The sequence below is a fragment of the Hippoglossus stenolepis genome, chromosome 6 (genome assembly GCF_022539355.2).
Source record: "Hippoglossus stenolepis isolate QCI-W04-F060 chromosome 6, HSTE1.2, whole genome shotgun sequence".
NCBI lineage: Eukaryota > Metazoa > Chordata > Actinopteri > Pleuronectiformes > Pleuronectidae > Hippoglossus > Hippoglossus stenolepis.
The window spans coordinates 18,146,602-18,170,409 of NC_061488.1; the positions used below are offsets into that span (position 1 = coordinate 18,146,602).

General features: G+C 41.6%; 2 protein-coding genes and 1 long non-coding RNA gene across 4 annotated transcripts; all 3 read right to left on the bottom strand.

Annotated features, from left to right (window-relative positions):
- Positions 1–992: 992 nt before the first annotated feature.
- ifrd2 (interferon-related developmental regulator 2) lies at positions 993–15,878 on the bottom strand. Of its 2 annotated transcripts, XM_035158684.2 has the most exons (13): positions 15,328–15,878; positions 14,337–14,393; positions 9,696–9,812; positions 9,481–9,565; positions 8,913–9,037; positions 8,586–8,743; positions 7,854–7,907; positions 6,915–7,093; positions 6,128–6,236; positions 5,716–5,850; positions 5,492–5,620; positions 3,889–3,981; positions 993–2,554 (listed from the first exon to the last, which is right to left on the bottom strand). In XM_035158684.2, exons 1-13 carry the CDS (start codon positions 15,368–15,370, stop codon positions 2,474–2,476), a joined length of 1,365 nt encoding a protein of 454 aa, XP_035014575.1. In that variant the 5' UTR covers positions 15,371–15,878; the 3' UTR covers positions 993–2,473. The 2 variants fall into 2 exon arrangements, with proteins under 2 accessions (XP_035014575.1, XP_035014576.1); XM_035158685.2 differs by lacking the exon at positions 14,337–14,393.
- Positions 15,879–17,087: 1,209 nt separating this feature from the next.
- On the bottom strand, positions 17,088–18,633 carry LOC118110708. The gene is made up of 2 exons (XR_004696986.2): positions 18,165–18,633; positions 17,088–17,708 (listed from the first exon to the last, which is right to left on the bottom strand). It is a non-coding gene; the product is annotated as an uncharacterized LOC118110708 (long non-coding RNA).
- A 1,597-nt stretch (positions 18,634–20,230) lies between these two features.
- Positions 20,231–22,071, bottom strand: LOC118111122 (nuclear factor 7, brain-like). Its single transcript, XM_035159466.2, has 2 exons — positions 21,718–22,071; positions 20,231–21,630 (listed from the first exon to the last, which is right to left on the bottom strand). The coding sequence occupies exon 2, from the start codon at positions 21,611–21,613 to the stop codon at positions 20,231–20,233; it is 1,383 nt and encodes a 460-aa protein (XP_035015357.2). The 5' UTR covers positions 21,614–21,630; positions 21,718–22,071.
- Positions 22,072–23,808: the final 1,737 nt, after the last annotated feature.

Sequence of the window (23,808 nt, forward strand, 5' to 3'; positions counted from 1 at the left end):
ATGCTGTATATGTATTTTATACAGTATATAAATGTAGTAAACTAAGAACTGAATATTTTATATAGTACAACTGTAGAAAGTTGTATATACTTTATAGGTTTAAATTCAAAATAGTATGCAATATAGTATGCATATAAGAAAGGTATGCAGGTATAAATTTAATTATAGTCGTGAAATCAAAATAAGACGTATAATACGAGTAATGTGCAGAGGACACTAATATGCAAAATGACATTTTCAATATAAACTTATTCTCCACATGGGGGCAGTCTTAATTATTATAGACATTTCATAACCTAATATAACAAATATTTACAAACATGTATGACAGACAACCATTCAACAACACTGGTGTTTCGACTAAATGACAAAGCTGTTATGTAAACAATGTGTGTGTGTGTGTGTGGGGGGGGGGGGATTATTTGCTCCAACATTACATTCACAACTAGTGTTCAATACAAGCACCAATGCCATGAAATAAAAATACCAATTTTTTGTTTCTGCTGTAACTTGACAAAAGAGCTATTTTTCTAACTACTTTACATGTTACAAAACAAATCTGATGGACACTGACATGATTAATTGTAGAGGCAAGAGACTAAAACAGTGGTTAAACACAAATGAGTTTCCCTCTAAAACATCACAAAGAAGTGAATAATCTCAGTAAATGGATATATTCAACTAATGTGAGGAAAACGTGTACAGTACTAATACTTTTGACTTTCCTACCACTGTTAAACAGAAGTAAATCTTTCGGTTTTTAATGTTTTATCATACATTTTAAATCTTTCAAGCAGCAAAATCTCAGTTTATCATGTGATCTGTCTCAGGCTATAACATGAACCACTTATTCAGGTTATCAGAGTGGTAACATCTGTTTCTAAAGCAACACCATTAACTGCACAGTGTATAGACATTCATTCCACAAATATATAATTTCCAGGGAACGAAACACAACGAAAACCTCTTGAAAATCACAAAAGACACAAAGAAAGTGTTCACATAGTCTTTTATTTTCTATTGATCCATGATCCCTTGAGCCTCAACACCAGAACTACTGATGAGACCGTTTGGAGAGGCTGTAGTACAGGAGTCAAACAGATGAAATATTCAACACGGTACAGAAACATCCAGGCAGCTGTTAGTTGTGTCATTTCAATTTAAACATTATAATGGATGATTTGTGGATGCTAACCTGACCACTGCTAAAAACAGCAACTCCACCAAACTCTTCTGATCAGCAGCTCCGGTTATAGTGGCCTGTATGTAAATGTGTTCACTGCCCATCAAGAGGGAAAATCATTCAAATGCATCCAATGATTCAAGTAGACATCTCCTCATGAGCCCCTATGTACAGTATATGTGCATTACATACACATGGATAGATTGTATGACCCTCCAAACCTGCATTAAAATACAATGAAAACAAAAATAGAATATTCTTCCCATAATTGTGTCTGTAAACAGTTCTTAAAAATCACACAGTTCCTTTAATAAATTAGAAAGTAAAATACCATTATCCACCAAAAATGGTTAAAATGTATTTTTCCTCTCAAAAATATGAATTAAAAAGATGACAATATTAGCCCATTGATTCACTTTTTTAATTAGGCATCTCTTCCTTTTTTTTTTAACCCAATGATCTTAATTAAAATTAAAATAAAACTCACATCACACACTTTTCTTCTGAGTTGCACTGTTTCTAACGTCAGTTTCTGGTTTGGCAGCTGAAGTAGTGACTGAGTGTAAAAGAGGAGAGAGGACGAATTTGGGTGTTAGCGAGGAATAATTTAGCCCATCGAAGAAAAATATTTTTGTCAGAATATTTCCATGGCTCTTTTTGGTTTTTAATTAACTATAGAAGTTCAAACGCAAAAATTCAACCAGGACTCGTTACGTCCAGGAAAAGGCAGCAGAAATGAGGATTAAAAAAAGATTTGACTGACGAGCCAAACCCCAGGGCAGCAGCAAGAGCTGAGCATCAAAAACAATACTCATCAGCACCAAGGAGGCTTTTCAGTGACTGTTCCAAAGATCTGAAATGTACCATAAAGCTTCAAAATGTCTGACTCTCACAGGGAGACAAAATACTTCACTTTCCCTGTCTTCATTGTTAAAAGACATTTCTGAGAGTCCCAGTAAATGTGTTCACAGAACATTTAGTCTTCTGTGAAGTCGAGATGTTTTTATCCTGCTTGAAATGAGTTTAATTATTGATGTAACATCAGGACTGTTACGTAGAAAATACTGTAAACTGTAAAGCCACTCCTCATCAAAAGAAGATTAAATGGTGGCCATCTTGAATCAGTAGAGTTAAGTTGCAGGTGAAAAGCACATGTGGAAAAAGCCCTGTCCAGGGATTGCTGAGTGTGTCTGACAGCTGAAACGTCGAAGGCATCATTTTGTATCCGTCTCAGTACAGCCCGGAAATTTCCTCGCTTACTCGTCCCTTTGCTCCGTCCTCGTCCATCTCTCACATGACGTCAGCCCGTTTGTCCCTGACTTTGCTCCTCTGTTTTGTCCTGGCCTTGAAGGCAGCGGAGTTGAAAAGATGCTGTTGAAGAATAAGAGAAAAGACATGAGTATCACATTTCTATTCTTCTCAGGTTATAGTCACACAACTACCTAACCCTTTTAGCCAACCTGATTTTCCCTGTTTCAATAGTGTATTGTCTAAAGCTCAAATACATTGTCATAGCGTTTGTTGAGTTGATGCACTCTTTTCGGTTATCATAGAGTACATATGGATTTGTGTTGCTGGCTCTGGTTAACATGTGGCTCTCTGCTGAGGAGTGTTTTGTTGTGGCACTTCTGCATCCCACTCTGACAACGAGGATCTGGACACAAATCTCCTACAGTATTGTCACACTTTAATGCTCAGAGCATGGTGCACAGGACAAAGGTTGGTTTGTAATTTGCACCCCCAGCTGTTCTTTCTCTTTATACATTTGGCTCCTTCCTCTCCCTCTGGTTGAGGTTGTTTCTAAGCCATGAGCTCCTCATCAAAATGAGGAAGAAGAGGCAGCATTGTAGCAAGGCTCACATAGACTGTCTGGTGATGCTCGCTGTCAAACACCAGCAGCTGCAGAGTTAAGAACCGGGTGCGAAAACCTGGAGGTCAGGCTGCACCAGTAAGAGGCTCGTACAGAGAGACCAGCAGAGAGGCTCTAAAAGAGGCAAACACAGCACTTGGACAAAAGCTCATATTGACTGCCTGACTTTGCTGGTTCTAAAATAAAACAAGCTCAAGAGCTGTGCGTGGTTCGGCAGAGGACGCTGCCCCCAGGTAGATGGATGAGGAAGAAGAAGGTGGATGAGGAGACCACGCGCACTGACTGTGAACTCTTGAAGGAGAAAAGGGAGAGTCAAGAAGAGAGAATGGGGCGGAGGTCTGTCTCCCCCCAAAACTAACCCTTCACCCCCACCTCAAACCCCCCACCCACCTCGTGCATGTTATATAATGCACATTTTTCCTATCATTCAATAAATCTAATTGTGCATTACATCTGCCTGTGTGTGTGCCTTAATATAGATACAGGATTCATGGCTCTGATCAATTACTACAGTATTACAGTATTAATATGCTGTTTACATGCCAGTGTCTTATTCAGACTATATATTTAATCAGATAAAATCTGAATATTAGTGTCCATGCAAACATTGTCTTTGTCATTCACTCAATAACTAACTTATTCATTCACTCATTACGAGTACCTCACCGACTCGAGTACCTGGGGGTACGTACAGATGTACATACGTATGGACAAACGTACAGACAACACAAACGCTGGCTGTCGCTGGCACGGAGGCATAAAAATGTAATAATACATAAAGTTGGATTGTCCTAATAGGCAAGTTGAGATTCAACAACAAAATAGAGGCTGTTACCTTCTCAAATCTTGAGATCTTGTTGCCTTTGACAGCAGGGTCCAGGATGAGGGGGGCGCCAAGGCCAAAGATGTCTCTAAGTAGTGGGTTGAACTGCACCAAAAAAAAAAACATAAACGCACATTACGAACATAATTTATGGACATAAACAAGGTTTCCTATTTAATGAGCCGTTATTGGTCAAATCTTTCAGTCAAAAAATCATTTGGCAAAAGAGCTACCAACAGCATGCTCACAATGCTCTCAAGCAAAACAGGTGTTTATTAAAATTGATATAAATATAATTAAAAAAATTAAAAGGCGAAAACACACTGTATAACCCTACACTAACACTAACCATAGCGCAATGTTGACGAAACAGAAATCTGAAAAATAATTACAAGGTTCCAGTAGACTTATAAAAATAACAGAGGTTAAGAACACAGTGAAACATGAGACTGGAATTACTGTGTATGCCTCCGCTAATTTGAAGAAATTCCCTAAATGCAGATATATAATAGACATAATGTTCAAGGGGCCAACAACTTGTTTTGTGAGGCCACCATGACCTTTGACTGCCCAAAATGTAATGAGTTAATGTTTTAAGGAATCTCTCAAGACTTGAAGTTAACACGTTCCAAGAGCATAAAAAGGATATCTGAGGTCGCAGTGGGCTTGACCTTTGACCTCCAAATTGTAATAAGGTCATCCTTGAGTCCAAGTGAATGTTTGTGCCAGATGTAATGAAATTCCCAATGGGTATTCCTGATATATCACATTGACAAGAAAGTGAAGTCACAGTGACCTTGACCTAGGAAAATGTCTAATCTGGTCTTTGAGTCTATGTGTAATGTTTGTAACAAATATGAAGAAATTCCCTCAGGGCTTTCTTGAGATATTGTGTTCACAAGAATGGGACATAAACCCGAAAACATAATGCCTCCCACCACTAGATGTCGCTGGTGAGGTGGTATAAAAAACATGCACATTTAAAAACACACCCAACCGAATACAAAAAGACACTGCAACTAACAAAACAGACGAAAACAGGTGTTTCCAGGGGACACAAAAGATGATGAACCCGGCTGGAGTGTGCTTGTTGTTGAATGCTTTCTGTATTTGGTTGTGTTGTTTGTATTTGCAACTCGTGTGTGGACAAATCGATAGAGATGTTTTATGAATTTGCTTTAGTTTTTTTCTATTTTCATGTGTTTTCTTAAGTTGCAAAATGAAAAAACTGAACTCTTTTTCCTCTTTACACAAACACTGAAAACAGAAAACATCTTCCCCCTGAGGGGTGATGTGTGAATGATCTGTTATCCCTGAACTAAAACAGAAATTACATGTGGACAAAAAAGCCAAAACATCTAGAAATAAAATTAGGGTTTTGAAACATTCCTGTGACCTCAGGCTGTTGGCTCTGCAGTCACATTCTCTGCAGCCTTCCTGCTCAAAATTTTAGTGGTGTCCAATCCAGATGTGAAAGCAGAAGTGTGTGAAACTATCAATCAATGAAAATAACACAAAACATATGTAGCACAATAGCAATCACATGAAACAATCGACCAGATGCTAGAGACACAAAACAGGCAGACCCCTCTTTTACATCAGTGTGTTTCCTGACCTGTAGGTGGTGTCTGACTCCAGACTCCAGGATCTCTTTGAAGGCATCATAGATATGTTTCCTCATCCAGCCGTCGATGTAAATGCTCTCCACTCCAAACCTGATCTTCTCCTCTGTGAAGTCCTCGCTCTGCCCGAGAAGAAAAGGGGCGTCACAAAATTAAAGCCAAACAAGTGACATCATTCATTAGCAACAAATATAATCTTTGCGTCTTTAAAACAAACCTCTATATAATGTAAAACCTCTCTGAAGATGGAGCGTTGTTTTCTCCTGTCGTTCTTGGCTCGGTGTTTGTTGCCGTCTGTTGCTAAACTCTTCAGAGATTCACACAGACTTTCACTGTCCTTCACCTCAAATTCCTACACACACACACACACGTGACAAAACTGTGGTACAGTAATGTAACATTATATACAGTAATATAACACTAACAACAGAGATATTGTTAAACCATAAATATGTATGGGTGTCATGGGAAAAGAATTAGAACACTTTTAGCTTCAGCTTCACCAGATTAAGAGCTTCCCTTCTTGCCCTCTATTTAATAGACTGTGTTGTGTGTTTCCAACATTTAGTTTATGCAAACTTGCATTTGCGTGCCTGCTGCAACAGGTACAGAACTGTCTATATGTTTACCTCATCTATTTCTCGGCCCAGCTCCACCAGAAGGGCGATGGTCTCTCCCACTGCGATCCTGTAGTTGACATCATTGCTCTGCAGACACGCCTGCAGTTTGGGGAGGTGACTGCGAGTAAGAAAATGGAGCAAGAGAATAACTGTTAGTTACAACATTGTTTGAAATGTCATGCCCATAAAGGTTAACAGAAGTGAGTGGAAGTGAGACTGTAGTGAGAGTAAAAAACAAGAAGAGAGAAGAGGAGAGTTTCTCTCATTTCAAGTTCACATTCTGCTTGTACACAGCAGATGGTCATAAATACCAGAAATACTTAACTGCTAGTGTACTAAAGTTATCTTTTTCCAACAGGTGGACTCTGCTAATATTGACAGGAAATACCGCATACAAACAGGTGTTGAAACACATATTTAAATTTATTACCACAAACGCAACGAAAACTGAGGTGCTTTCTCGCTCTGTCTTGCCAAATTAGCATGTTCACCCGGGTGTCTTGTTTCGATCACTGCAGATCAGGGCAGGACCAGATTAAAGCCCATGTCTAGTGCAGAGTCATTTGACCCGGGAGTGAATGCCAGTCGCATCCATTCCCATTGGGGACAACAGCCAGGTGTTAGTGACTGTTTTGAACAGTAGAAAATGGGCTTAAGTGATGCTAAACTGCTAATGTGAAATTAGTTTGCTGTTGCAACATTTTCTTGTGAATGAGACCACTTAAACAATTTTACACCTTTGGACATTAACTCAGATTAGAGCCGTCATTGTGAATACTGAGTTTGCTGCACTCACAGGTCGAGCAGCACCGTCAGTCTAGAAGCAGGACACAGGGTGACCAGCAGTGACCAGGCCTGCAGAGCAGCACCGTGAAGACCCGCACTCCCAGGTTTAGGAGTGGGCAGCGTCCCCTCTCTGTTGGGGTAGGAAGACATGAATATGCTCTCCAGGAGGGCCAGTGACTTGATCAAGTCCTGTTGAGGGTTCAGCAGCAATGTCGGGGGGGAGAGAAAAAAACATTTAATGAGGAATGAGAAAGAGAAACTAACTGCACAATGATTAATTCAGCTATTGTTGAGTTGACCCTCATTTGATAAGGTTTTGTCTAGAGGATTTTACAGGGTTTTTGTTGCTTAGACCAGGTGAAACGTTTGTGTTCTTCTTCCCTGAGAGCCAGAGGAGCTGTACATCTCATCCAAAATGTCAACATTTTCACGACATGAACTGATGAAATACATTGTGATTTTCTGAAATACAGCTAAGGCAAAATGCATTATGGGAAATTAAGTTTGTTTGTTGGAGCTCTTAGCCTGCAAAAAATGTTTTTAAAGCAGCGTTTCAGACAATGGCGGACGACAAGGGGAGCGACACTGAAGCAGGTTACAGCAGCTTTTCATAAAAATAAAAAAAACAATGAAGAAGATTATGATATCATATGTTTTATTTAACCTCTATTGGCTTCAAAGGCTAAAAAAAAAACGTAAATGTGGGAAATTCTGTCTCCTCTTCTCTTCAGGAAGCCCTCAGGTTTTAAGTGGTGGTTTTCAAACAACGCTAGGTTTTAGAGCGCGTTTGTATTCAGTGCCTTAGGTCTTAATTTTCTTAATATTTTAGTTTGTACATTAGGTGTAACATTAGTAGAGTGTTGCTCTTAAGAGACTCTTAAGAGCAACACTCAAACGATTCACGGAGATGCACATATTTCCCTGCAACACTTTAACACCATGTTCTCACCTCTCCGTCCTCAGCAGCAGACACATAGCAGCACATCCCCAGAGCTCTGGCACACTGCAAGGAAATTCAGTTAACCAAACATGTGATTCAACAGGGACAGACACAATGACGCTGCAATTCCTCTCTCAACTCCTTATAAAGTGTAAGGCTAGCTAACATCCAGTCATTTAAGAAATAACCTGTTCTACCTGTGCATATTAAGATCCACTTTGACAACCAGAGTTACATTGTTCCTTCTGTGTTTGCAAACTCCACCATGAAACACGTAAGTGGCTTCTACTTCAGCTAAGCAACAATTAAGAAAATAAAATATGTATTTAAAGACACATTACTCTTTATTTTACGGGACAGTAAGACTATGATACGAGTTCCCATCCCAGAGTCAGTAATGGCTGTTGGTAATGTCACACTGTGGGAGTGGTCCTCAAAAGTCCCCTAAACACGGCCCTGTGCTTTTATGTTTTTTTGTTTGTTTCCAAAATGGACACAGTTGACACAAAACAGAAGTTGACCAAGGTGTTATGACGCATAAACTGTCATAACTGCAACCCTGACAGGCTGGTAAACTCTGAATTATGAAATTATTTTAAAAAAACTACAACCAAAGAAAATGTCATATACTTTCCTTTTCTGTTATTTTCTTTTTCCCCCCCTAAAGGTTTCTAGAGATAGTAGCTAATCCCAAACCCTAAATCTGGTACAATATCAGAGAAGGTTCACGTCATTACTCACACTCTGGCGGGCTGCTATACTGGCACTGTTGTCAATCAGGATGGCAGTGAGGATGGGGCGAAGCATCTTGAAGCCCTCCTCTGCCTCGTCTCCACTCCCAAGCTGGATACAGAGCTGGGCAAATAGTGTGGCAGCCGCCGCCTGCTCCTCTCCACTGCCTGGACACACAGATAGAACAGGAGGGGAAATAATAGGGATTATTTATGGTCTCAATTACTGCATCTGAAGTTTAATGTAGTACGACCCCAAGAAACAGAAAGTCCCATACGAAATGATATGCTTTCTACTACAGTTAGGCAACCAGTTCTCTATCTTGCCATCTCTCACCTTTTTTAAGGCTTCTTTCCAGGCAGTCGCCAACAGTGAGGCGTCTCTCTGTCAGGAAGTCGTACAGTACTCTGGAAGAGAAGGCCTGTCGCAACGACTCGAGGGCGGCAAGCCGAGTCTTGGCACTGAGAGAGAGAGCAAAGTAAAGAGAGAAGGGGAAATATTCAGCAACATCACTTTCTGTAATGTCTGCCATTACGATATATATTTTTATAATGTATTTAATCTATCACTTTTTAAGCTTAAGCACAAAGTGCAAAGAGTAGAAATTAAAATGAGAATTTTGGAAAATGACAGCATATCTACAGCACTGTATGTTGATAAATGAATGTACAAGTATAATATTGTTATAAATAAATTAAATTAAAACTAGGTGTGGTTAACAGGATAGATATAGGATAGAATAGGTTACAATATGCCCCATTTAGGCGTAAATTCAATATAAATAAAGGAATTAGCAAGGTACACAAGGTTGTAATAACAATTTGCATTTATCTTCTCGCTTTTTCTTTCTTGACATTCCCTACTTTTATTGTTGAGAGTAAGTGGGTTAAAAGTAATGCCTCACCTTTTATCCATCAGGTTGTCTATACATTGTTTGAGTTTGTCTTCTGTCTCCTCCTGGGCGGTCTGCTCATCAACCTGCTCAGCCCCTGAGTTTGGCACAAATTAACAGTTGAAGAGGAAAATATCTAAGGTAGGCTGCACACAAGAAGTAACATGGTCACTGTCCAAGATAAATAATATTCTAACAGTGTGTAGTATCTGCATTTATGTACTAACCTGTGCCCTCTTCCACCACAGAAGTGGTTTCGCTGGCACTGCTGCAGTGGCTGAGAATATCAGATGTCAGCTCATCGTCACTGGCACCCGACTCCCCCTTCACCCCATTTTTAACACCTAGAGAGAAGAAGATGATGTTGAAAATGTGAGACAGAGGGAAGAATACAGGAGAAAGGAAAGATATTATATTTAGATGATGACAGACGGCATAACAAATCACTCTGGCATAGGGTCTCAGGTCACACACAAGCTCTGATTCTGGGGTTATGTCAAACGTGAGCAAGTCCTCCTCGTCCCTTGAGGTGCAAAAGGAATCCAGGTTCGGCCTGCATCTGGGCCTGCCCTGGGCTACGTGTTGGGCCTCTCCCTAGGTCACACCCATCTCTTTCAGCTTGGCCATCACAGTTTTTTATTGTTTTGGGCTGACCTTGTTTGCATTATCCAGATGGTGTCCATCTTAGACAGGCCTTTGGTATGCGGGAGGTTCTGGTCCAATCTGAGGACTTGTCCAACCCATTGTATGCACGGACGTCTTATCTCAAGCCCCCCACACACACTGCAAGTCTTCCTGTGAAGTTCATTATTTCAGATCTTTTTAGACCAGATCATATTTTCCTGAGGTATCAATTGTGGAAGGCATTGATCTTGTTCATGTCTCAAGGCTCCAGACTAACTTTTTACAGAACACAAACACAAATTAAACTTCAGTACTGTTCAGGTCCTAATAACTTGTGATGAGTGTTGGTCTTTATAGTTGAAGTGTAAAGTGAGTGCAGGTCAGCAGGAGTGTGGAGGGAGGACACTCAGAAAGAGACTCTGACACTGCTCCTGCTCTGATCCTGAATCAGCGGCACTAATCGTTTTGTATTGGCGGTCCGTAGTGGAAACTCTGTATTCACACTTTTTGTTGACACTGTTGGACATTTTCCGCCTCGTTCATCGCCTCTCATCTCTGCTTTTTTGTCTGTGTGCCAGTGTGTGTGTGAGTGTAAACTCCGCAGAGGAGATGAGATGAGGAAGCGACACGACAGAGACACACCAGCTAAATGTTTAGCACAGATTTTTGGTTGCACTCTGGAGCCCTGGTTATGTCAAAGGATCAAATGTGAACGAATCACCCGTAAATTATGATGTGAGAGAACACATAAACAAAGTCTTAATGCTCCACAGTCCTGCTGAAAAACACACGAGGTGATAGGGGATTTAAAATCAGCTGATCTCAATGTTGAGCATCTCTAACATCACAAGTATGGAGAGGACTAACTCTTTTCGAGCAGGAAAAAATTATATATTATATTTATATAATTTATAAAAGATATAACATAAAATTATATTTGAATGTTTTCTACATAGAAGCTGCAGTATTATATGGAAACAACAGCTGTTTCCTCCCATTATTGTCCAAAATGTTTCCCTGTCCTGTGTTGTCTTATTCTCATCAGGCTGCAATTTAGGGGAGTGGACAAAATAGCTTTATATTTGCACGTTCACAATGACAAGATCCCTGTAATAAATGACACCACTACATAGCTTACAATCGTCACTTTTTATCTGTAAGAACAAGAAGAGGATTTATGTCATCTCTGTGGTGATTTCTTTTTCTGAGACTTTTAACAAGTATGTTCATTCCTGCAATGTGAAATAAAAGTAAGTGAAATAAAAACACCAACAAGAAGCAGCCAAAACTAACCAGAGGTTGGCTGGTGGCCATTCCTGAGTAATGGCAGGTTTATGAAGCTGACTGTACGCCTCCTCTGCTCAGCTGTCTTTTTTTGTCAGTAACTGTACACCAGCAGAGTTCTTCTTCAACACACACAAACCCATGGGGATGAATTGCATACCCCAAACTGTCATTTGTGAACCTCAGCAAAAGCTTCACGCTGAGACTGATGAATTCAAATCTTATTCTAAGAAGCAGATCTATCCCCCTCCTGAGACACAAGACTGATTCTTACTAATGAGGTCTCTTTTAACATATGAATGTGTTATTTATGTGGAATAACTGAAGTTATGCAAAGTGACATTCAAACTAAAGACATGAGGTGTAAGCGCTTCACCCCCACCACCCCTGAACAGGGTTAGAGGCCAGGCAGGCGAAGCTAAGCTAACCCTCAGGTTCCTGCTGGCTCAGTGCTTTCAACTGTTGGTGGGATTAGACCACTGTGTACAATCCAGAATGGTCAGTATGAGAGTGTGTGTGTTTGTTGATGCTCAGGTCAAACAGTACAGTTAGGGTAACTAAGAGGTCACTGCTATAGTTGCAGCAATGCAGCATGGGGGTTGTAGTTGTGTAACTTTTTCAACTTTCTCAATAAAAAATAAATAAATATGGGTGTTTCCGTCTGTGCTAAAAATAAATCCCTGGATACAGGAGTCTATTTGAGCTGAAAACGTGGAAACTGAGTAAAGTGGGATAAAGTTCAGCCATATGACTCGAGTAGGGTGTTGACTCATTGTTATCCCATCTTCTATTGTCCTTTCTTCACACTGAAAATGAAGCATTCAGAGGAAAAGATATCTCCAGCAAAAGCAGTTCTGAGTTTCTGCTGTGGTTGACCAATTCACTTTTAAATACCAGAATCATTTGCTCTTCTATTCCTGCTAAATAGATGACAGTAGCAGCAACATTTGCTCATATAATGTTGGAGGATTGTTGCTGTAACTCTGCACTGCTTGTTGGCTGCTGCTTGTGAAGTTATTTACAGTTGAGCCGACTGTAGAATAGAATAAAAATAAACACTACTGTGCCTGTGTGTAAGTGCATGCAGTGCTGAGCTGGCAGTGCACATTTCAGCCTGCAGTCTCAAGTTGAAATCATAAAACTTGTTGTTTTGGGGAGGAAACATCTGGGAGTGGGAAAGGCTTTGGATTTGCCAAAGTAAAATTTTTTTAGGAACGAGTTATAAGATGAAAAGGAGCCCAATTAATATGGATATAACAATAATGTTAGATAATATTATAGATATCATGTGGTACAACCAAAAACATATTTAAATAATCTTTTGGCATCTTACATTGACACTATTTTGCAGAGTATTGGTGGACAACGACTGTACACCTAAACAAGCACAGGAAGTCAATTTTAAATCTGAGAAAAAACTATTCCACTAAATTCAGAGAAATGAATGAATGAAAAAGACATTTTCATTCACATGCCTGAGTGATAACATTCAACAAAATCTAGTTTTTCACTTAAAATAAACCTGAATGCAGCCCGACAGTATCTCTTTCTTATGTAATATTCTCAGTTCTTTGACAGAACAGCCTGCAGGCACTCACTCATAAAACCTACTGAACACAGCTGAGATAAAAGCCTGTAGCAGCCGGTTATTTCCCAGCCAACATCCTTGAACTCCCAACCACTGCAAAGGTTACAATACACACACACACACACACACACACACACACAAATTACACACCTTCCCATGCAAGCCTGCCCACATACAGCATAGTTATGTGGAACGTGGGCTTCATGCAACGGCTCACGTGTCATCTCCACTTTGCTACTTTAAGCTTAGATAGCAATCAGTCACAAAGCTCTGGCCGTCAGTCAGTCCATGAGCAAGAGGCTCCGCTGACAGACCCTGAACCAAGAGGGCGGGAGCCTATTTCAGTCCCCTGATCGTGTAGTACAAGTTTAAAGGGAGGACACATAACTTTCAATGACCTTAAATTAGTCTATGTTCTCTCCACAAGCATATTGCATGTTGGGATTAACCAAAGGATATTCCCCTGAAAGCTTCAGAATTAAGGCAAGGAAATCAAATTTGGCAAAACTGATCTCACTGCAACATTCTGCTGAACTTCACTAATGGCACATCAGATTATGTCAATTATGCTGTGCAGAATAACACAAAGTTGCTGATTTCAATAATTTAAAACGCACATTACCTGTAAAAAATATCAAAATAAACATTTAGGTGAAGCATAGTGGGAGCCACAAAGAAAAAAACAATGTAGTGATTTGAACTCAGCATAAATAATATCACACTAACAGGACATAACGTACACATATGCAGAAGTGAGAAGGAAAATAGTCCAGGAAGCAAAGACTTCCTGGAACCTCTCCTGGAAATTCAAATTCTCCTGTTCTCCTATGTGCAGATAACAGAAAAAGGTGTTGGACACCTGAAAAGATTTCAAACAACATGATGGCATGATGGGAGCACACACGTGGGATGATAAGGGAACACTAGTTGTTAGCAGCCACCTTATGAGTGGAAGGCTGGATGAATGAGAAAGCCAGATATAGATACATATCCTGTGATGGTAATTTTTTTCAAAGCAATCAATCTCAGCATGAAGGTGGGGCGTCCGTTAACTCATGGTGTTCAAGCAGCATGACATGCATAGGGAGGACACTCAGTAATGGAGTGATGTTGACACTGCGCAGTAAAACCACAAAGAGGCTGTGACACAGTCAGGCAGGCAGTCAGACTTTAAAGCAGCCTGAGCAGGTAATGTATGAGGGCAGAGTTAAAACTGCTCAGTGCAGCTGGAACACACACACAGCGGGCTATCAGGCGAGTGAGGGTCTGCTGGGGTTTCTGCATGCACTGCAGTGAGGTCCAAGGGCTGCTGGACACGCCCAAAGCTGGACCTGAAGCTGAGATCAGGGGCGTCAAGGGGCAGAAGAGTTACCTTTCACAGACGACTTAGTCGACAGCTGCAGCTGAAGAAGCTCCTGACGGAGAGAGCCTGGAGATGACGTACGAAAGGAGGGGAGGATGGATGAATGAAATAAAGGGGGTACAGGTTGGAGGGGGAAAGGAGGACGGATGGTGGGTGGTGGATGAATGGAGGGATGGGTAAAATGCAGGAGTGACCATAATAGAATACATCAGAAGAGAGCTCCACTTTTCCAGTGATGATATGTGGCATTGGAAAAGACTGAAGCACAATTGAGAAAAACTGCACAACAAGTTCAGTTAGTGATAATCAAACTAACAAATATAATGAATATATCTCATCACTCACAAATGCACACTTCACAAACATGTGTGAGTGCATGTGTGTATCTGTGCGTGTGTGTGTGTGTTAGCACGTGTGAGCGTCCAGGACAACGTCACACATAAAACGTGAGGGTGCTGCAACGCCTCTTCCAGGCACATGCATGGTCCACACCACCGCTGTACATGGATAGAAAACCATGTGTGGCTGCGCCCTAAAGCAGCCACTTCCCTGCCTGTCAGCTGTCTGTCATGTAAATATACAGTTGGACCATGATGCACTTGTTGCACGTGACTGATCCTGTACAGCACTCATCACCCACCTTTTTTTATGTGGCACGAAATCGCTGCTAAAATTAGCACATCTTGGTTAACTTTAACCCTACCGGGGCAACTTTTAGCACGCCTGGCTCCAGGGGGTTAGCCGACACACTCAGTGGATCTTAACTTGCTCACCCACATGAAGTGATCTCATGGGGGCTTTAAAATAAGTCACACTGCTGAGCTATGATAAGCCACATGGATGGAGAAAAGCTGCTGCTGTAGACTTAAAAACAGTGTGGGGATCGCGGTGTAAAACGTGTCCTCTCACTCGGATTAAATCATGTTCAGTCGTTATACTCCTGTTGTTTTACATCCTACATCAGTGAGTTAGCACGGCGGCTCAGCTACATGCTACTCACCCGGTTTGCCGGAGCCACGTTTCCCCTTTTTACTCCGCGGCATTTCCAGCAGCGGCGCTTTGATCCACCACGTCACAACAGAGCTAGCTGGGTTTAGCTAGCTGAAGTTAGCTAGCCGCGCTGCCCACAGGTGGTTTGTAGGACGCAGCAAAGAGCTGGATAGTGTCCGTAAATCTTCTCCACAGCCGGGCTAGAGAAGCTCTTCCTCCACACTTGTGTTGACACTTTGGCTAACGACGACTAGCGTCCTTCACCAACCGCCACCACGCTCCGCAACTCTCCGCCCTCTTCGCACCGGGGAATCAAGAGTTGCCCTTAAGGCGAAATAAGTCACTCTCCTCCGCGGTTCTCTGGGTGTATTATCTGTGATTGTCCCCGGGTAATCTGTATCTAATGCCGGGCTGAGACAGAGCGCAGTTTCCACTGTGTTTGGGACGGAGTTCAGAGCACGCTGCTGTCACGAAGTCCACCATCTTCCTCAGGAACTACTGGCCACACCGGCAGCCCGGGTTGCCAGGTTGCTTTCGTCAGCATCCCCCGTTAGCGGTGATATTACTGAACCATGGACTCTAAACACAGATTGAGTGTAATGCTGACTGGAGTAAAAGGTCAATACGTCATAATAGTTAGGCCCGAGCACCGAACAGTAGGAGACAGTGTATTGAAATTGTAAAAATGAGTGAGAAGTAAAACGAGAAATAAACAAAGCTTTAGAATAACGAGTTTAACTTTTAAATTCAGCAGATTTCTCTTGAAGAAATAAACATGATGAATAAAATCTTTATCTCTAACTGCTCTGATCCAGCGTCACAGGGACATTCACAGGTAACAGCTTCAAGTCACCTCTAATGCTAAAGTATGGAAACATCTTCTGAGTGAAAGTGTGTGTTAGTATCAGGATCAGAGAACGACAGTTCTCCTCTGTTCCAGTCCAGTTTCACTCTGATCCTCTGGATCTTCTGCACAGAGAGATCATATGATGCTGATGGGGACAATGCTTTGTATTTACCTTCACGGAACCCTATTTCCCATAATCTAGACGAATCGTCTCCCTTCCTCTGGACAAGCTCTGCTGACACACCCAGTGACCAGTAAGTACTGTCTCCAACCAGGACGTCCCAGCTGTGAGTCCCTGAGTTAAAACCCTCAGATCCCAGGACTAATGGATATTGATCAAACCTCTCTGGATTGTCAGGAAGCTTCTGTTCCTCTCCTCCTCTCAAACTGGTCAGATCTTCAGACAGGACGAGTACTGAATGAGCAGAGTTTGGGTCCAGAACCACAGGACTGTAGGAGACCACGTCCTTCATCGTGTTCCAGATGTTGAAGCTCAGGTTGATAAACGATAGTTAACTTATCAGCACCAAATAATAGACAATATATTTCAACACCTAACATCATCTCTACATCACCAAATGCCATGTAATTCTTTGGTGGCAATTGAAATATCTTGATGAGAAAGACACAAAAAGGAAGGAATTTCATAAATGCTTAAATAGTGTATAAACACTAAATCACATAGGGGAGAAATTAAACGGTTGCACTTCTCTGTATTACCAGGTTTGTCTGATGCTAAACACCACTGGACTGTGGCCAGAAGTGTGGGTGTTTTAAGGTTTCAGCCCATAGACACCCATCCTAAGATATTATAACATGTTTGATTTATGGATGATTATGCAGGAACAACCAAAGTGTGTAACCACATTCAGTCATGCTACATAGTTCCACTATGAGGACAAATTTGACATTTTTCGCAAAGACAAAATGTGAGACGTTTATTTTCAGGACTGCCCCAGTTACCTTGTTGAGATGTATCATTTTTCCATAATGATGAATGAAAAGAGATGATATGAAGCTCAGAGGGGAGATGTCAATTAGTTTAGAGTTCATTGCTATTCATTACTTAGAGACAATACATCTGTCAATCATTTAAACTGAAATTCGCAGTCAACATAACATTTTCCACCCATAGAAAAACTGCAAATACAGTGTTATGTTGCTGAGGATGGGTGCTCACATTCAATCATCTGATCCAGTAGAACAACTTGTGATTATTAAATATGGGCATATATGTAAGCCCGTAAAAACCTGTAAAGCTCAATGGCTTCCTCTGGAGAGGTGGGTGGATGAAGACTGTTTTCTGCCATGACAAGGCAACCAATTTCAAACACAGTATTATCACAGGGATACGGCCCTCCCTGTAGGCATTCCTCCCTGCATGCCTGTATCTTCTGTTGGGATACCTCTTTAAGGTACTCCCTAGCACCAAATAGTTGGGGTAGGGTGTACATCATCACCGGACGTCCTCCTGGGGACACCGCATTTCTGCATGGGCGAATTCTGTGAGTGTTCCACAGGTGAACAACATCCTGCAGTTCTCTCTAAATATAAGGGAAAAGAGTGGGGAAGTGAGAAAATTAGTTAACGTGGCTAACCAACTGTAGGCCAAATAAATTGTTATTGTCCACAATAGAGCAGGGGTTTTCACAACATTTTCATTGCATATACCCTGAAAAGGGTGCAGGTTAATCCTCTTCGAAAATAATTAGTCTTCATATGTGAGGATTTTTGTCCCAAGCCCAACCACAACTGTCTGCAGTGGGGGAATTTGACTGCATTTACTCAACTACTGTAGCCTATTTAAGATACAATTTAGGTTCTTGTACTTTACTTGAGTATTTGCATTTAGGGTATTTTGTGCAACTTTATTATTTTACTCCCATACATCTCAGAGGCAAATACTGTCAACTGAATTTGTCTGACAGCCTTGGTTAGTTACTTTTCAGATTCAAAACCATCTGATGGCAAAACTATCTGAAAAGACACCCCTCTCTCACCCCCCAAGCAGAAAAACAACACGGGCGCCCCAGTGGCCGCAGCGGGACCGTGGTGAGGACGAGACACGGATGATCCGGAACCGAGAGAGAACAGCGCGACGGCGACACAGGATCCCCCCTGTGGTCAGAGGACAACCTCTGTCTCCCAGGCAATGAGAAGCACGCCATAGCCCCGAACCCGCAGCCATTAGTAGCTGGAAATGTCCAACAGTGTCACGTGCCCAAACACTGACATGTTCACTGGCCTTCTGGAAAACTCGGTTACTTAAACAACAATCCTTCTAACTCAGCTGAACTCTATTCTTAAACCATAAACACATTATCTCAGTGAACATTAACATTTACTACCAGTCCTTTATAGTATTCTGGGTATTTTATTGGTATTAAATATTTTTTTAAGGACCTCCTGTGGTGCTTCATGTTTTTAACAGTGGAATTCACTTTTGTTGCTGGTAATATAGAAGAAGAACCTCACACACTTGCTTAACATATAACACCATGGACAAAATAATGTATTAAAACTTTGAATTATAGGCTACATTTCAAAAGCAAAAAAAAGTTTTTCTTACCTCTATTACTTCGAGACATGTGAATTGTATCAGACCTTTGTCGAGGAAGTCACCAGAGAAGTGGTCAGACTCTTTTAAATCCTGAAATACGTTCGTCCAGAACTGTGCATGTTGCTTCCTTAAAAAACCCCACCACTGCTCAATCCGTTGGTTATGATTGCTTGAGCCATACAAAAAGCATCTGTTCGAAAATTCGTCCATATGATCATGTCTCATGAATATTTGCATCTGCTCCACGTAGCAGTTCTCTGTCCCTAGGTCTGATCTAATTCGAGTAGCAGTCCCATTTCTTGATGACACCTCATCAATAAAGTATCCAGCTACATGCATACTCTACAAGTAGTGATCCATTACCTTTGGATCACTACTTGTAGAGTATGCATGTAGCCACACCACCATTCTTGAAAACCCGTCTATTGCACCATTGATGCAGATTCCATATGGTTTGAGTTTATCATATGAATCTGTGTGCCATAAAAAGTTCGGACCTGGATTCTGATACAAACGTCGTCGAAGGCGATTCCGGCGTCTCAGTTCCACTCCGTGGGGATCCAGTATTTTCAGCAAATGCCTGATTGACTCTTGAGTCACCACGTAGCCGGCCTGAATGCATTTCAGATGCATCATCTTGTATCCGTGAAGCATTCCATATTCGTTCAACTGATCCTGTAGGAAAACTGCAACGTCCAGCAGATCGGAATGGTCTTTCCGTCTGAACAACCGCAGACTCCTGAGGTGCCTGCGCAAAGTCGACAAACTAATACAAACACCATGTATATTACTTAAAGACACAAGTGTCTCCCAGTGTCTCAAGCCCAAAACAAAATAAAACTGGATTAAACTAAGCAGACGGGACATTGTTGCTTCCACGACACCAAATCTCCAACAAGTGAGAGCGTCATTCAGAATAACAGTAAAAAATTCAAAATACTATGAAAACTTAACTCTGTTTTTCTGAAAAAAAAAAAAACCGCTCTGTTTTTCAAGTGAATGCAATACGCTTCCGTAGGTTCACGCATTGAAAATCTTCTCTTACAAAGTGGACAGGTGGGCTTCAGACCCTGAACCAGGTTGAACCAGCTGACAGGTCTACATGGGTTTCTGCTGCTTGTGTGAGAATCACATGGTGCAGGCGAGTCCGAGCTTCCGCGGAGAATAAAATGAAGAATGGATTAATTTTACCGTATGAATGAAAACACTTTTACAGACAGAATCATTTTGGCTTCATATTTACATTTCAACTTAAAAAAGGTCAAAACTCTGTTTCTGTTTCATAGTTTTTATCATTTTGATCACAATATTAAAATCACATCACTAGGCTGCTGTTGAATAAACACTTTTACTGACAGAATCATTTTGGCAAAAAGTCGACGGTAGAAATAAAAATGAGTGAGAAGAAAAAGGAGAAATAAACAAAGCTTTAGAATAACGAGTTTAACATTTAAATTCAGCAGATTTCTCTTGAAGAAATAAACATGATGAATAAAATCTTTATCTCTAACTGCTCTGATCCAGCGTCACAGAGACATTCACAGGTAACAGCTTCAAGTTATCTCCAGTGTTAAAGTATGGAAACATCTTCTGAGTGAAAGTGTGTGTGAAGGTGTGAAAGTGTTTGTTAGTATCAGGATCAGAGAACGACAGTCTTCCTCTGTTCCAGTCCAGTTTCACTCTGATCCTCTGGATCTTCTGCACAGAGAGAACATATGATGCTGATGGTGACCATGCTGAGTATTCACCTTCATTGAACACTATTTCCCATAATCCAGATTGTGTGCTTTCCTTCCTCTGGACAGACTCTGCTCTTATACCCAGTGTCCAGTAAGTACTGTCTCCAACCAGGACGTCCCAGCTGTGAGTCCCTGAGTTAAAACCCTCAGATCCCAGGACTGAGTTGTAATGATCAAACCTCTCTGGATTGTCAGGAAGCTTCTGTCTCTCTCCTTGTCTCAAACTGGTCAGATCTTCAGGCAGGACGAGTACTGGATGAGCGGAGTTTGGGTCCAGAACCACAGGACTGTAGGAGACCACGTCCTTCATCTTGTTCCAGATGTTGAAGCTCAGGTTGCCCAGATGTTTGGCCTTGTCTATCAGAGCTCCTGAGGCCAGCTGTGGATCATCCAGCAGGGGGCGCTGCTGGACTCGTTCCACTGCAGCCTTGTAGTTGAGCAGGAACGAGACGTCTTCAGCTCTCAGCTCGTCCTCTGTGGTTCTGATTGTGTCTGAAAGAGCCGTTATGTCTCTGCTCAGAGCCTCAATCTTCTCCTTCATCATCTGACTCTTCTGCTCCTCTTCCTCCCTCAGTGCAGCCATCCTGGCCTCCTCTTCCTCCTCCAGAAACTGATGAAGCTTTTTAAACTGCGCCTTGATCTGCGTCTCTGCGAGTCTGGCCTGGTCCTTAATGTGTTCTGCTGTTTGTTCAAACTCTACTTTAACACGTTCAAAACACTGTAACTTCTTCCTCAAGGGCTCCAGAGTTTCCTGAAGCTGCTTCTTGTGTTGTTGTGCAGCTTCATCGATGGGTCTGATTTTGTGCTCGGTGTGTTTTTCTGAATCTCTGCATATGACACACACTGGCTGATGATGGTCCAGACAGAAGAGTCTGAGTTTCTTTGAGTGCAGACTGCAGAGAGCATGTGAAGAGCTCTGATCTCTCTCCTGTAAGAAGGTCTCACACAGGTTCTTTAAAGCCAGGTTACAAGGTGGTTCACGCATTGAATTTCTTCTCTTACAAAGTGGACACTCTTTCACTTCTTTGTCTTTCCACCATTTCTTCACACAGTCTTTACAGAAGCTGTGGCTACATGGCAGAATGACAGGATCTCTGAAGACATCATGGCAGACTGGACAGCTGAGATCCTCTTCTAATCTGGAAGCCATTGAGTCTCCAGGTGAAGCTGAAAACACACAGTCAGTCAGTCACAGCTCCACGAACTTCACTGAGGTTTACGTCCACTCTGAGTCCAGGTGTTTGTTAAACTCACGGTCAGTGTGTGGAGCGTCGGCAGGTTGTAGTTTGACTCTTCTCTCCTGTAGCTGGACTCACTCAGGACGTTTGGTCTAGTTTGGTTTAGTTTGGTTTGGAAGGTGAATGTGATCGTCTGGTTTTCAGCCTGCCTCTCTTCAGGGAGGAACAGATGCTGGTTTCTCTGGTGTGTCAGGACACGATTGTAAAAAGAAATTCAAGCCTTGGATTTGATAACTGGTCAAAAGTAATTTGGCAGCAACAAGCTCACACAGACAAGAGACTTGGTTGTAAAATAGCTGCTTGAATATGTTTTTGGTCTGATCAGTGTTCAAAATTCAGAGGTCGTTCTACCAGAGAGTGAAAGTGAAAGTTAAATATTAACAAGAAGTGCAGGGGAGGGAGTCTGTGACGTAACTGCTGAAGTCACATTAAAGAGACAGAAGCAAAGTGCAAACAAATGGAAACAATGTCAGAAAATGAAAAGAGTGTTTTAGAAATTCAAATCAGCTCAAGTTTTCTTATTAATTTGTGTGAGTGCAGTAAAAAGTATGACATCATCAAATGATTGTACACTTTGGTGTGATTATTATACCTTAAGTGTGACACCATTATAAGATGTGACTTTGGGCATTCAATAAATTTGGCTATCAGAAACATATTTAATATAAATATTAAATAGTAACTTTAGTTTACATTAAAGCTACCTCGGGGCACCAGCCTTCCAAGGAAGGGAAAAGAGCCATATGGTGGTGAGACCCTGACGAAGACTGTGATCGCTGAAATACTTCAGTTACACAATGCAAAGATTTCCATATGTCTCATTTTAAAATGCTGCTTTCCTCTCAACCATTATCCCTTTATTGAGATTTTTCTTTCCTTGGAGCGGCCTTTTATTTTTTTCAGGCAAATGAATTGGCTTTTTGAGGGCTTTAACATGCTCAAATCGTTACCAAAGTTTGCAGAAAATTAGAAAGTGGTGAAAATGTTGTGAAATGCATTTATTCAAATGAGACAAACCCCTTGAGTTGCACCAACTGGTTTTCAAGAGGGTGGTTGCTTTCATGACAAATGTGGGAATATTGTTGACGGCTTGTCTTGTGTTTTCTGCTGCTTATATTGATTCCTGTGGTATTCTTGTCATTTAATGTTGCTATTTAAATGAATGAGTGATACGTGATAGCGTGATGCTAACTCTAACTACAGTATTTAAGGCAAAAAGTCAACAGCTGTCACTGCCAATCAAATTCAGATTCAAATTCAAATGGAAGCATCTGGTTGCCATGGTGACTGATGAGGGAAGTTTTGCCTCTCTCTCTCTCAAACCAGCCATCTCTCTGTGTGTCTCTCTCTCTGTGTCAATTATTTTATATTGAATGTCTGTAAATAGATCAATTTCACCTAAATCTTAAACACTATTTCATGTCACCTGCAGACAACCGTTTTTTGGCGCCAAGATCCAGACGAGAGCAGAATATTCTTGCGAGAACAAATCCTCGACAACTACTATTCGACAAGAAGTCAACAACCAACCGAACAGACGAGAGGAAACTGTGAATCCACTCTTTGAACTCGAGTTTCTTCCGTGCTTAATCAAGAAGAAGTTCTTTTCTCAGTTGTGAAATATGCAACAACAAGACACTGTGAAGAGCCTCAAAGCCGAACTCATCCGAGCCATGGATGAGATAAAGGCTCTCAAAGATGGAACCTCGTCTCTGAAGGAGCAGGTGGAGCAGCTGCAGGAGCAGCTGAGAGAAAAGGATGGTCTCGTGAAAAAAGAGACCAGGAAATGACGTAATCGCTTCAGAGCCTACATGGACTGCCTGGTCGAGCTCACTGAGTGTCAGGCCAAGTGTGGGACACTGGAGGCAAGTCTGCACCAGGAGCCACCTCAGCCAGAGACGAGCTGGAGCAGAGAGGTGGAGGTGGAGAAGGAGAACCAGGTTCTGAAGGAGGAGGTCGACCTGCTGAAGGTCGGACAGAGGAGGCAGGAGGTGAAGCTGCAGCAGACTCGATCTGAGAGACTGAGCTGCAGAGAGGTGGAGGCAGAGACGAGCTGGAGTAGAGAGGAGGAGGTGGACAAGGAGAACCAGGCTCTAAGGGACCAGGT

Coding starts and splice junctions, on each gene's coding strand:
- ifrd2 (XM_035158684.2), bottom strand. CDS start 15,370: ATGCCGCGGAGTAAAAAGGGGAAACGTGGCTCCGGCAAACCGG. Junction 14,394..15,327: donor ACGTGGCTCCGGCAAACCGG/GTGAGTAGCATG, acceptor CGTCATCTCCAG/GCTCTCTCCGTCAGGAGCTT. Junction 9,813..14,336: donor GACTAAGTCGTCTGTGAAAG/GTAACTCTTCTG, acceptor TCTTCTCTCTAG/GTGTTAAAAATGGGGTGAAG.
- LOC118111122 (XM_035159466.2), bottom strand. CDS start 21,613: ATGGCTTCCAGATTAGAAGAGGATCTCAGCTGTCCAGTCTGCCATGAT.